This window comes from Felis catus, chromosome A2, assembly GCF_018350175.1.
Source record: "Felis catus isolate Fca126 chromosome A2, F.catus_Fca126_mat1.0, whole genome shotgun sequence".
NCBI lineage: Eukaryota > Metazoa > Chordata > Mammalia > Carnivora > Felidae > Felis > Felis catus.
This window is the reverse complement of record NC_058369.1, coordinates 118087848-118100763: the sequence shown is the minus strand read 5'-3', so window position 1 is coordinate 118100763 and position 12916 is coordinate 118087848. Positions and strand designations below refer to the sequence as shown.

The 12916-nt window shown below is 38.7% G+C and overlaps 1 protein-coding gene across 4 annotated transcripts; it reads right to left on the bottom strand.

The window, feature by feature from the left end:
• Positions 1-1026: 1026 nt before the first annotated feature.
• CBX3 (chromobox 3) lies at positions 1027-12882 on the bottom strand. Of its 4 annotated transcripts, none has more exons than XM_011280439.4 (6): positions 12452-12876; positions 10921-10972; positions 7947-8089; positions 4960-5122; positions 2677-2771; positions 1027-2331 (listed from the first exon to the last, which is right to left on the bottom strand). In XM_011280439.4, exons 2-6 carry the CDS (start codon positions 10942-10944, stop codon positions 2205-2207), a joined length of 552 nt encoding a protein of 183 aa, XP_011278741.1. In that variant the 5' UTR covers positions 10945-10972; positions 12452-12876; the 3' UTR covers positions 1027-2204. The 4 variants fall into 4 exon arrangements, with proteins under 4 accessions (XP_011278741.1, XP_023106217.1, XP_011278742.1 ...); XM_023250449.2 differs by lacking the exon at positions 12452-12876 and adding an exon at positions 12165-12297; XM_011280440.4 differs by lacking the exon at positions 10921-10972 and having other exon boundaries at positions 12452-12882.
• Positions 12883-12916: the final 34 nt, after the last annotated feature.

Sequence of the window (12916 nt, the reverse complement as noted above, 5' to 3'; positions counted from 1 at the left end):
AAAATACGTAAAAGCCATTTTGATTAATAAGTACAAGGCACTATTGTGACTCACATGCATATATTTCTTCTTTACAGAAGCCCATGATTTATCTCTGTATTACAGAAGTAGTAACTGAGACACAGAGAGAAGTAACTCATTGAGACTATGTCATACTGCTGGTTTTATAGATGGAGGGGGCCAGAAACCAAGAAGTGTAGATGGCTTCTAGAAACAGAAAAAGATAAGGAAAACAGATTTTGACATCAGAGCCTTGAGAAGGAAACAGCCCTGCTGACACCTTTCAGCTCAGTGAGACAAATTTCAGACTTCTGACCTCCCAAACTGGTAAGTTTGTGTTGCTTTAAGCCATTAAGATTGATGCAATTTTTTTACAACACCGATAAGAAACTAATACAACATAATAAGGGATAATAAAAGTACTATGTGGACAACATTATTTCCAAAAATGCCTTTACTAAAGTTTAATGTAGGGGCCATCACTTTCTGGTATAAACAGTTAAGTTCTGTATCATCTATGAACCTATTGCTGAGAACAGTGCTAGATCCATAAAGAGATACGTAATAAACATGAATAAATAACAGCTTAGTATAGATATGACTTTTTTATTGAGGTATAATTTGACATTGAGCTAGCAGTTCCGGGTATATGACAGGATTAAATATTTGTATATATTGCAAAACGATTACCTTTTCTCTATGGATTTTGGAAATTAGTAGAAAATGTGTCCATCACAACAGGATCAGTCCTATCAGAATAACTTTTTCAGATAGCAGTTTCAACAAACTACATTCTGAGTTATCAAAATTTCACATTAATGATGCAGATTCCTCTTCAGCATCACAAGAAACTAATATTCATTTTTGTGGAAATACATATTCTAGTATGTCTGTAACTCCTAAGCTCAAAAGATCTAAGACATGTACTCTAATGCTTTAATGTTACATTATAAATACACATAAAAGTGATTCAAAGGTATGTGAATGCTCTACTAGAAAAGACAATAAAAAAAAAGTCTAACCACATAAAGGAATATAAAACTATTTATTGACCACTGTTTACCAGTATTTACAATAAAGTAAATAATATACAGTTGGATAACATTCTGACTACAAAGTTATTGTTTTTCCTGGTTTCTGCTGAACCAGTAACTCACATACTGAGAAGATTGAGCCTACATGTAAGGAATGAGTTGGGGTAAAGAAAAAACATGCAGGTCAAGAATTTAGATTACAGAGGTCTGTCTCCCCATTTATTCCAGCAGGTGCTAAATTGCCAACATCTCTAACCATCTGATTATGATCAGGTTTCCATGAACAAGTTTTAGACATTCCATGAATCATGACCTTTTAGTCAGTGCAGCACAGGGATTTCAACTTCTTCAAAGGGAATGGTTCACCAGAAGGAACCTTTAAATGTCCATTTAACTAAGTTTTGCTTACCTAATTAAAACATACCAGGACTTGTCTGGTTTTTTTCATTTGGGTGGGGAGGTTATTGGTAGTGATAACATTTTCCTTTCAGGAGTCTTGCAAACGAACTTGCATTTGTGTGACTGCAGACATGAATTCTGTTACGGCTGCTTTCAAATTGTCCAATTTAAATTGCTTACATTATGTGTAAGCCCAATTAATTACAAAATTTGAAAGGTTAAGGCTTCAGGAAAACTTTCAATTTAAGTGATTTCTTAGGTTGCTGAAAATGATGGCATCCCAGAAACGTGGGCTTATCCATGGTTATAAAATGCTGTTTTTATTTTGGGGAATGTTAAAAAAAAAAAAAAGAAAACAATTTACGTATGTATCTTAAGTATATACACACACACAAAAAAACCCCAAATAAACAAAAAACCCAGAATGGTCCTTAGGCATACAGGAGTTAAACACAAATTCTGATTGAAGAACAACTATGAAGATTTCCCCCAACATTTAGAAAAGGTGTTCTCTAAAGCAGGGGAATAATATACCATGGTCTCAAATATTCTTCTCTGATAAAGGAAGCAACTACAGAAAGCTTTTATTTGTTCAAAGTAACCAGTGCTATAGATGCAAAAAACCCCAACAACTCCCCCAATACTACTTCAAAACAAACATATCAAACTTGATTTTCATTAGAATGTTATTTTTTCACACTAATAAACCAAAAAACCAAGACCCAGATTTTATATATATATATAAATATATATAAAAAGCAACACAAACAATTATTGAGCTTCATCTTCCGGACAAGAATGCCAAGTTAGTCTCTCTTCATAAAAAGCAATTACAATCTGAGGACACTTCATATTTGCCTCTTTTGCCAGCACCAAGTCTGCCTCATCTGAATCTTTCCTGTTGTGAGGAAAAAAAATGTTCAGTCAAAAGTCTCAATGATTTTTGTCAACTGCAAGTCTTTCACTTAAGTTGTAATTCAATCAAAAGGTGTTTAAGTGCTTCTGAAGGATTATGTGGTACATGTGACTATGTTCCAATACAACCTCATCTTCCAAAACAAGCCACAGTTTGCCAAATTTTGTTTTAAAACATCATAGCAAAAGAAACTAGAATCATCCTTTCAGCAGATAATTACTACCTCATAATGATGAAAACTATAAAACCTTTTCTAGTTAAGGCTTCACAAATTTAAAAAACTCTATTCCTACTTTAAAATAAAACAGCAATCATCTGCACACTTACCATTTCATGAGAAACATTAATTCTCCACTGCTGTCTGTGGCACCAATTATTCGTTCAGGATCAAGACCTCTGGCAAAGCCTCTTGGTTTATCAGCCTGATTAAAAAGATATTGACTATTAAAAAGATATTGACTTTTCATATAGCAAACTAATAATATTAACTTCCAATGTGTTTACATGAAATATAGCTTTCAAATAAAAATCATCCCATAGTGAAAAAGAAATAGCAAGAGAAAAAACCCTTATTTAGTACTAAAACATAATTTCCATTAACCTCTCAAGAAGCTACAACAAATGTGGGTATCTGAAAGTATTCTAAATTGCAAGTCAAGGTAACAAATACCTTTCCGTATCCTAATACGTCAAAAGACAGAACTGTATGGGCACATAAAAAAATTAATCCCTTTATTTTGCTAACTCATCCATTAATAATTGTAAATTCTTGAAGATTTCACTTGTAGGTATTAGTCTAAATTACCCACATATTTTAAAAGCACACACAAAACACAAATAGGAAAAGAGTAAAAACTTCAAAACTCACACTCATCAGTAATGTAATCAATGTGAATTATAGGAAACCTTATAAAATACTTAGCATAAACCAGTGCTTCTAAAAGTGTGGTTTGAGGACCCCTGGATATTCTAGAGACCATTGGTATGTGTCTGTTTATCTGCAAGGTCCCCTCTTTTCATGTATCTCTGACTTCAGATTATCTTTGTATTATCTCCAAACATTGAGAGCAAATCAGATGCAGAAGTAGAACTATCTTAAGCCAGACATCGAAAAGATTTGCAAAAATGTAAAATGACACTCTTCTCGTTTATTTTTCATGAAAAGTTATGAACATGCAATAGGTTCTGTCACTGTTAACTGAATACAAGGATTTTAGGAATTTGTTTTATTTCTCATATAGTTAGTATTGATAGTCATAACACACATGAACAAAAGTTTTTGGGGATTCTCCGTAATTTTCTCAAGTATTAAAGGGGTTCTGAGGCCAAAAACGTTTGAGAACTGCCTACGTCAACAAATCCCTTCTCCCTACCAGACTTTATCTATATCCTAGGGTCTGGAGTCAGATTACCTGGGTTAGTTAGAATGAAGACTCTAACCTTTACTGTGTGGCTTTGGGCAAGTTAACCTCTGTGGTTCAGGTTTTCTATAAAACAGGAATAGTATTATCTGTCTCAGACGTTTTATAGTATGCAAAGTACAAATTAAGTTACACAGAACACTGCTGGGCACATTGTAAGAGCTCAAAGTAGGGTTAAGTATTGTTATTAAACAGTGCTTCTTATCAGTATATGGTTGACTTTCTATCTATGCCTATAAATTCTTAACATGTTACCTTTTTGCTTTGGCCACTGAAGCATTCAGAACCAAATATGTCGTCAACCTCTCTCTTTCTCATCTGGGAAATGGGAATAATACCTATAATCTTAATAAACTTGCCATGAAGATTTAACAGATTATCTGTGAAGCACTTGGCATCTAGTTCAAATGATAAAATTTTAAATCCAAAGACCTTATCAATGCATCTATATTTTCTGTTTAATTCCCAAACCTAAATACTAATTCAGAATCAAGACCTTTTCTCAAATTGATGTTAGGTCAGTAGGCACGGTCAGTATAATGTTTTGGAGTTGAGGGTATAAACAAGTAGTTATGTGTTTTGCCCAAAGCCACAGAAACATTAGAGAAGCAAAGACTGGATCAAAATATCCATGTACTGAATGAACCAACTATCTCATTTCACACCCTCCCCCCAACCAAACCCCAAAAAACCATAAAAATAACTTCCATTACCAATGATTATATACTTCAAAATCAAAGTGTTATTTGCCAATATCCTTGACAAAACAAGGATCTCATGCAGAAGTACTTTCTGGTGGTCAATGCCACTAACAGTCCCTAATCAGGATGTGCCATGTGGATTATTTTTACTACATTGTAAAGGACAGCAATGATCTAATCTTTGTGTTCGTTGTATTTAAGACTGCCAGTCCCGGATCACAGGAAATGGTTTTACTAAGGCTCAAATCCACGAAATCTACTCAAAATAACACTAGCATAACAATTTAAGTGGTATAAGCACTTACTGCACATTTATATGATGCAGGCTAAATCATGTTTATCCTTTTTTGTCCTAAATATTACGCATTTTTAAAAAGCTTTTCAATGATTTTTAAAGCATTTCAATTTTAAGTATTTTAAAGGTACTTTAAAAATCAAGCCATCAACCTTTTACAAAGTTAGTCTGGTGGACAATATTTTACACTTACAGCATCTCTTTTCTTCTTGGATTTGCTATCATCAGATTCACTGTCAGATAAAGATTTTCTTTTTGTGCCATCTTTTTCTTTACCAGCTTTTTGAGAATTAAGAAACGCTTCAATTAACTCTGGACAATCTAAATTTTCTTCAGGTTCCCAAGTATTGTCAGCACTAGGTTCAGTTAAAAAAAAAAGAAAAAAAATTCAATTAAATACAATTCATCACCATCATCCACATCCATTTAATATTTATCTGAAAAAAGTCTGCTGTACTGCAGATGCTTCTTCCCTAGCTCCACATTCTCGAGAAAATCTGCTTATGTTTCCTGTGTCTTTCTCAGCCCCCTATTAATCTGCTGTATTACATCCAAGTTAACTGTACCTGACTCTAGCAGAATTAGAGCTAATATTTTTCTAAGTACACCAATAACCCACTTCAGAATTTCTCTGAAAAGGCTTAAAAAATGTGGATTCCTTATTCCCACCCCAAGTTACTTTACCAGATCAATCAGACTATGCCTCAAATTGGGATCTCTAATACTGTGTTTGAAAACACAATTCTAAGCCATTCTTAAATGTGAGACAGAATTGTCAATTTCTGCTGGGTCCTCAAATTGGGTAATGAAGAACAGGGGTTGGCAACCCAAAAGTCAAATCCAGCTTTTTGTATGTTGGGCAAACTAAGAATGGTTTTCACATTTTTAATTTGTTGGGAAAAAATTTCAAAATGACATTTACGTGAAATTCAAACTTTAGGGCCATACAGTGTCATTAGAACACAGCCATGCTCATTTGTTTAATGTAGTGTCTGCTGCTCCTTTTGTATTATATTTGCAGAGATGAGTAATCATGAGAGACCTACGGTCCACAATGCCTGAAGTATTTACCATATGATTCTTTAAGGAAAAAGTTTGGCAACCCCTGATATAAGGCTGAGATGAGCAAAATCATGTTTTTCAGAAGGACTAGAAGAAAAATGAATAGCAATTACCAATATGAAAGATAATCCTAGTGATAGCCTTGCAACTTTTTTTTTTTTTGTAAACGCTATGCCCAATGTGGAGCCAGAACTCAAAACTGGGAGATCATGAGTAGTATGGTTTACAAACGGAACCAGCCAGGCTGGTTAAGACCCCTAGTTTTAATTTTGTGTGCTCTGATCCAAAAAGACTTTACAGAACAAGACAGAAAGAAATTAATTTTAGAGATGTTGGAAAACAAAGGTAATGTTAACCTCTGATTGTAACCTGCGTCTTTTGATATGCTGAGACTCTAAAATTGGAAAACCTGAATCTGAGAACAGAGGAGCACAAAAGAGTTGAAGCAGAGCCTCCGTCTAATATAACACAGATCTACGTAACCCTAACCCTTTCTATATGTGGATAATATAGGCTTGTATATTACCTAATACACTGCACAGTTATCTAGCAGGTCTCAATCATAATAATGGCCTTAAGTTTCGGAGAAAGAGGGAGAAAAGGAGTTAAGTTTCTTAATATTTTGATGGGCTGGGTAGAAACAAACAGCATTTAATGTCTCGAGATTCCAAAACAACAAAAAAAACCCCACCATATGAAGGTAATCAATTCTTTGACACATTGGTTAAATCTAACTTTAAAATAGTTCGGACTTGGGGCACCCGAGTGGCTCAGTCAGTTAAGCCTTCGACTCTTGATTTCAGTTCAGGTCACGAACTCACACTTTGTGAGAGCGAGCCCTGTAGCTGACAGCTCCCTCTCTCTCCGCACCTCATCCCCATCCTGCACACATTCTCTCAAAAATGAAAATAAAGTAAAATAAATATGATAAAATAAAAGTTCAGACTTATTTTGCTTTGTTCTCCTACCTGTTGGAAATTTTTCTAGTGGCAAATTACGAATTTATGATGTACACTTTCGCTCAACTAAGAATACTGAAAGGATAAAATAAGAAACCTTCAATCTTCCATTTAACTCGTAATTCCCAAATTGCTTATGGAGGCAGCTTTAAAGGTAAACGGTGGGGCATGTAGTAGTTATCAGATATCTGAAGCCTAATTATTTAACTAGCACACTCCCCCATGTCCACCCCGTTCAGAAAACTGTTGACTATCTTCACTATCCATTTTTTATAAGTCACTGGCCGTGGAACCTTGCTGTTTTTGTGGTATTAGGCAAAAGATTCCAAGGAGATTTAGCACAAGCTAAATGTAAGAGTAGAATTTCTGCATGAGTTATTCGCAATACATTATAAAAATTAGGACAACAATTAGCAACGAGGAATATAAAGAACTAAGGAGCTTGAAAAATGCCCTGACTGCTTCTTAGAGATTAGGATACAGTAAACCTAGTGTATGGCGCAGGTCCTGGATTATGATAAGCACTTCTGTTCAACACCCACCAGTCTACCTTATATAGCTTCACACCTTATATAGCACACCCTCCCTATATAAGGAAACGTCAATTAGATATTCTAATTGGTGCAATTCTTAACCACCTTAAAATGCATTATACGGTGAACTGCACTCTGTAAATGTGACTCTTCAAGGCAATCGACTAGTTTCAAATATGCTTGGTTACGACTGTAGGCTAAAGACTTGGCTCTTTTTAAACAGCTCTCAATCAAGGTACCCTAGATTGAGGTATCTTTACATTTAAAAAGGTATCTTTGGGGCGCCTGGGTGGCGCAGTCGGTTAAGCGTCCGACTTCAGCCAGGTCATGATCTCGCGGTCCGTGAGTTCGAGCCCCGCGTCAGGCTCTGGGCTGATGGCTCAGAGCCTGGAGCCTATTTCCGATTCTGTGTCTCCCTCTCTCTCTGCCCCTCCCCCGTTCATGCTCTGTCTCTCTCTGTCCCAAAAATAAATAAACGTTGAAAAAAAATTAAAAAAAAAAAAAAGGTATCTTTACATTTAAAGAAATCTACGGAGAAACTGATTTTAAAAACTTCAGACTAAAAGCAAACTTTAAATGTCACTTAACTGCAGTTAAACATCTAATAAAAGCACCAGGTTTCTTACTCTGTAAATCCCTTCCACTTCAGGAAATACTCCACCTTCCCATTCACTACACGTCGGTCCAGTACTTTTTCCACCACAAATTCTTCAGGCTCTGCCTCTTCTACTTTTTTACTCTTTCCATTCTGTTTCTTTCCCATTTTTTGCTAAAATAAAACAAAAAAGAGATTTAAGAGACATTTTTAAAAAATTCTGAGTACATTTTAAGGACTAAATTAAAGACTGCATTCGACACCTGTGTTTTTACTTCTATATCCCAGGGGAGACCCTTCTGAAAAGATTAAAGTCAACAAAAGGAATACTTAATTCCATTTTAGCTCAAACCTATCACCCACCCCCCTTCACTGAAATAATACAATCAAAAACACTGGAAAATACTGTTATCTTCTCCGAATCCAATCTCTCATCTAGTCTACAAGACCAAGTTTACTAGAGTTTGCACTCATTTTAACTGCAAAAAGCAACAGACAACTGGAAAAATACCAGAAGATGACACGAAGAAGAGAGTACTAGTAACAGGTCTTACTGAGCCACAGTCCCATTAAACTATAGCCCCCAAACACTAAAACCCCCTGTATCAATGCAAACACCAACGTTAAGTCTTGATTATACAGAAAAGAGGTAAATGCGGAATGAAAACATGGTTCAGAATCCTGGTATCAATTGTAGAGTCAACTAAGGAGACCATGAAGAGGCTAAAAAGGACGCTAGTATTGTTCCGTAATTTCTGTAGATAGTATTACAGATCATGTGGAACAAAGCTATAATGTTGTCACACGAAGATGCCAAAACGCTGGATCGTTTTAATTCTCCAATGTGAAAAAATCTTGGTTTCTCAAGAGTCCAAACTGGTAGCCAACAAAATTCATGTAGAGAAGTTTTTAGGTTAGTTTTTTTCTTTACATAATGCTACGAGAGAAGCCAAAAGACCATGCTAAACCCCACACTATTTTCCAGTAAGTCAGATGTTATGAGGATTGATAAGGGATAAAACAAAAAACTTAAATGGTTAATTAGAAGAGACTAAGGGAGGGAAACCTCAAATGTTAACTCTAAATTCATTTCAGTGGTGCTATTAAAAAAAAAAACTTAATTGCTAACACTGAAGTCACCCCTAATACAGCATACAGGCAAAAAAGTTAACCAGCAATACTTCAAGATGGCAAAAAAACATTAAAATGATGGAATTATTCACAAATGTACACACATAGAAGTAATAAAACTCCTCTGGAATTTACAATAACCCAGCAAACACCTGATTTTGTTGGATACCTTCTCTAAGTCAGGCCTTATAATTTTCATTAATTCACATACTGGGTATCACAACCAGTCAGATAGCTTTTTGTTTCTGTACAGTACAAGGAATGGTAGTGAGAGAAATGAAGAACTGGTGTAGACAAAAGTCTATCAGTGATCCTAAATGATAAAATAGCCATCTTCATGAAGATGAGGTTAACAGAATAAAGAGGAAAGCAAAAATAAGCACAAAGAGTGAGAAGAATAAACACTAATAAAACTTGGCACAAAAAATGAAGTATTTACTTCTATGGCACCCATAAGCTACCTACAAATGTTCATTTTTTTCTTTTCAAAAAAAATTCACCCACTTTCCCACATAAATTAAAAGCACACCTCATCTCTTGAAGTGAAAAGAACTTTCAAGGCTGTCAATTTATGATCCCTTGACAAAGGATAAAATGCTTCAGTATCATCAAGTTACGGACATTGAAGACTATCAAAACTGTGCCAAAGCAATAGAGGCATCTATGTGTGCTTTCATCCTCCAAGCCTCAGGGATAGCTAGTTCCTTCTCCTTCCAATACTTGAAGGTCACAGGCAACCGTACAGCCAATTCAATTATCTATACACTTTGGTTTACTGGTTATGGAAGTTGAAGGGCAGTTCAATCCTGTCGGGGCATGGAAGATGCTTTGCGCTTTTTTCCACTGAGGGCTTTGATGTGAATCTTTTGTGCCACACTTTACATTTCAACATTTGCCAGGATTTGAGTTAAACGTGCAACCTAATGATGGTAAAAATTAAAAATCAGCAACTTGCCTTTTTAGTGTGAAACCCGAGAGGAATATACAAACCAAAACCAAATGTTTTACCTTATTTACGTGTTAGCACTCACCTTTAATATGATTGCAATTATTAATGCAATGTGTTAGAATTACAGTGAGAATCATAACGTTGAATTTTGCAATTTGTATATGAATATTTCAATGTTTTAAAAAACCTGTAACAATATGGCTGCGCATACTACGTCTTTACACATTCATAGAACTTTTAACGAAGTATAGGAATGAATGCAAACTTTGGATTTAAGAGAGTGAAAAAATTTAATTGCTCCAAATTTAATTGCTGCAGATCTAGTCTTCTCTCTTCCCGGGACATATGTATGGTTTTGTTCATTTTGTATTTAAAAAACCACATGGCAATGATGTGATTTTAAGGCCTTAATGTATTTTAGAATAATTAAGCTTGAAATATGACAGTATGACTAAAGTAATTCCCAAGATTGAATGACTTTTGTCCCAACCTAGGTGTATGAGGAACAACTTCTTTAACCAACACTGAAAATACCTGCTCTCTCTAGAATTCAATATAGGGAGATTTAGAGACTCTTATGCCAACACGCAAGAGCTTTACAGCACTGCCTGTCAATATTCTTCCATGTTGCAAAAGTTTATTTTTATTTCAAGATAAAAATACTCTGTAAAATTCATGTTGCTATCCTCCCAAGATTAGGTTTCTTTAAATGGATTAAGACACTATTAAGCCAAGCCTGTAAGTATCTTAATGTAATGATTTCGTTTTTGCCCCTAATTCTCCCCATAACAACACTGCAGGGAGAGGGGACTGGGAAATACATGTGGATGTAAATATCTCAACCACAGAGATGCAAAGTTATAATTTTGGGGGGAAAAAAAATTTGAGTTAGATCCTTACGTATTTTAGGTTTTCATTAACTTACCAATGTAGTTTTATTGGAGGCCATTTTTTATTGCAGACTTGAAGAGCTATTACTAGAAAAATGCATGACAGTTAAAAAGAAGTTTGCACGACACAAAAAAGGTAGGTAAACACAAGTTTTGTTTGGATTCCAACCCCCACTTATGTATCGTATATTTAAAATTTGTACTCAAATCCAGAGATGCAGATTTGAGCTCCTGCCTAAGTTATTAGTGACCTATGCTTGCTGAGTATATCAGTGTTGTAACCAAGTGGATTGAGAAATCCTTATTGGGTACCCTGGTATCTGAGACAGTTTTACAAAGGAAAAAATAGTAGACAAATATTTTTTCCCCAATCTAAATCCCGCTGATATCAATCCTATCCAGAATTTTTAAAAAAGTCAAATAACTTGTTTCAAAATTCGATGTGATAACCCAAACAATCACAATTATTAAACTACCTTCAATTTTCCCACTAGACCTTGTAACAGTCCAAAGAGGCACCTACATAACCCCAACTTGGTTTCTTTTTAGAACCCCCCCCTTTCTAATCACTAGTTTTAAAAGCTTTAGACAGAAAAAAAAACATACTGAGATGCGTGAGTCCCATTTCGTGCCACTTTTAAGAGAAACCACCTCTTCAGTCTATCCGCCCCCCATAAGCCCCACCCTGCTTAACCAGGCCCAAACACCCGGCCCCCGCCCCCCACCCGGGAGCGCGGGCCTCGTGGTCAGCGCATCCGCGGGGAGAAACAAAGGCCGCGGCCCGGGGGCTCAAGGGCACTGCACCACTGGGCCCGCGTTCGTCCCCACCCGGCGGCAGCCACGTAACGGAACGCCCGCCGCAGCCTCAGGACAGCGAGCCGTGCTGATGCGGGAGAACGCACCGCCCTCACGGGAGGCCCAAGTCGCCGACCGAGGCCGCGAAGGGGAGGAGGGCCCCTCATCTTGATCGCGGGTGGGGGAGGGGGAAAGGAAATGCGCTTTGTCTAGAAATAAGGCGGCTGTCGCCACGGCTCTCTACCCTCTCGAGGTCTGTCTCGTTCTCCCCCTCCCCCACAACTAACTCCAGGCAGCGGCCCAGCGCCAGGCCAGCCGCTGGGTCTCCGCTCGACTCTCCGCTGCTTCCCGCCAGCTCCTGACTCGGGGTCGGGCGGGGAAGGGCGGGAAGCAAGGAACTGGGGCGCGGGGCGAGAATCCCTGGGGCGCAGGTGGTATCTTAAGCACCACCACCGCGTAGAGAAAGAGAAAGAAAGACACCGACTTCACCGCCTCCGAGCTGCTCCGCGTCCCGGGTCTGCGGCGTCTCCGGCCCTGCGCGCCTCAAGCTCCAGCCACATCCGAGGGGGAGGGGGCTGGGGAGCTGCGCGCCGGGCAGCCGCTGGGGGGGGGGGGGGGGGGGGGGTAGGGGAAATGGCACCGCCCACGCCGGGCGGCCGCGAGGGGCGGGGCGGCCGGGTGCGCGCTCCCGGCGGGGGAGGGGCCGCGCGCCGCGCCCGCTGGGAGCCGGTGCCCGGGGCAGGTGGAGGGCGCCAGCGACGGGGCACTTACCGTTCGCGGCGTGGCGCCTGGTGGCCCCCGGAGGGGAGGGAGAGGGAAGTAGGGGCGAGGACAGTGACCGAGCTTCTAGACGGAGGCGTTTCTGCTTCGCAGCTGCAGCGCCTGGCGCCAAAACCGGGCTCCGCCCACTTCCTCGCCCCTGGATGTGGGTGCCTCCAAACGCTAGGGGTGAGGGAGTGAAGAAAAACTTGGGCGGGGAGAATCGGAACTAAGCAGGAGTGCCCCTCTCAAACCACTCTCTCCAAAGACCTCTCTTGAACCCAAGGGGTCGACTCCCAAAGACGTTGGACAGGGTTGGTGGCGTGTGAAGTGTAACGTGTTGACTAGAAGTCGCTTCGGGTGTTTCCGGAAGGGGCCGAGTCAGTCCTCAGAGCAGGAGGGGAAAATTGGGGGAGGGAAATCGCTAGGGGGGAGGCTACAGATTATTCTGGCGGGAGATGAAGGGCGGGGGAGCGA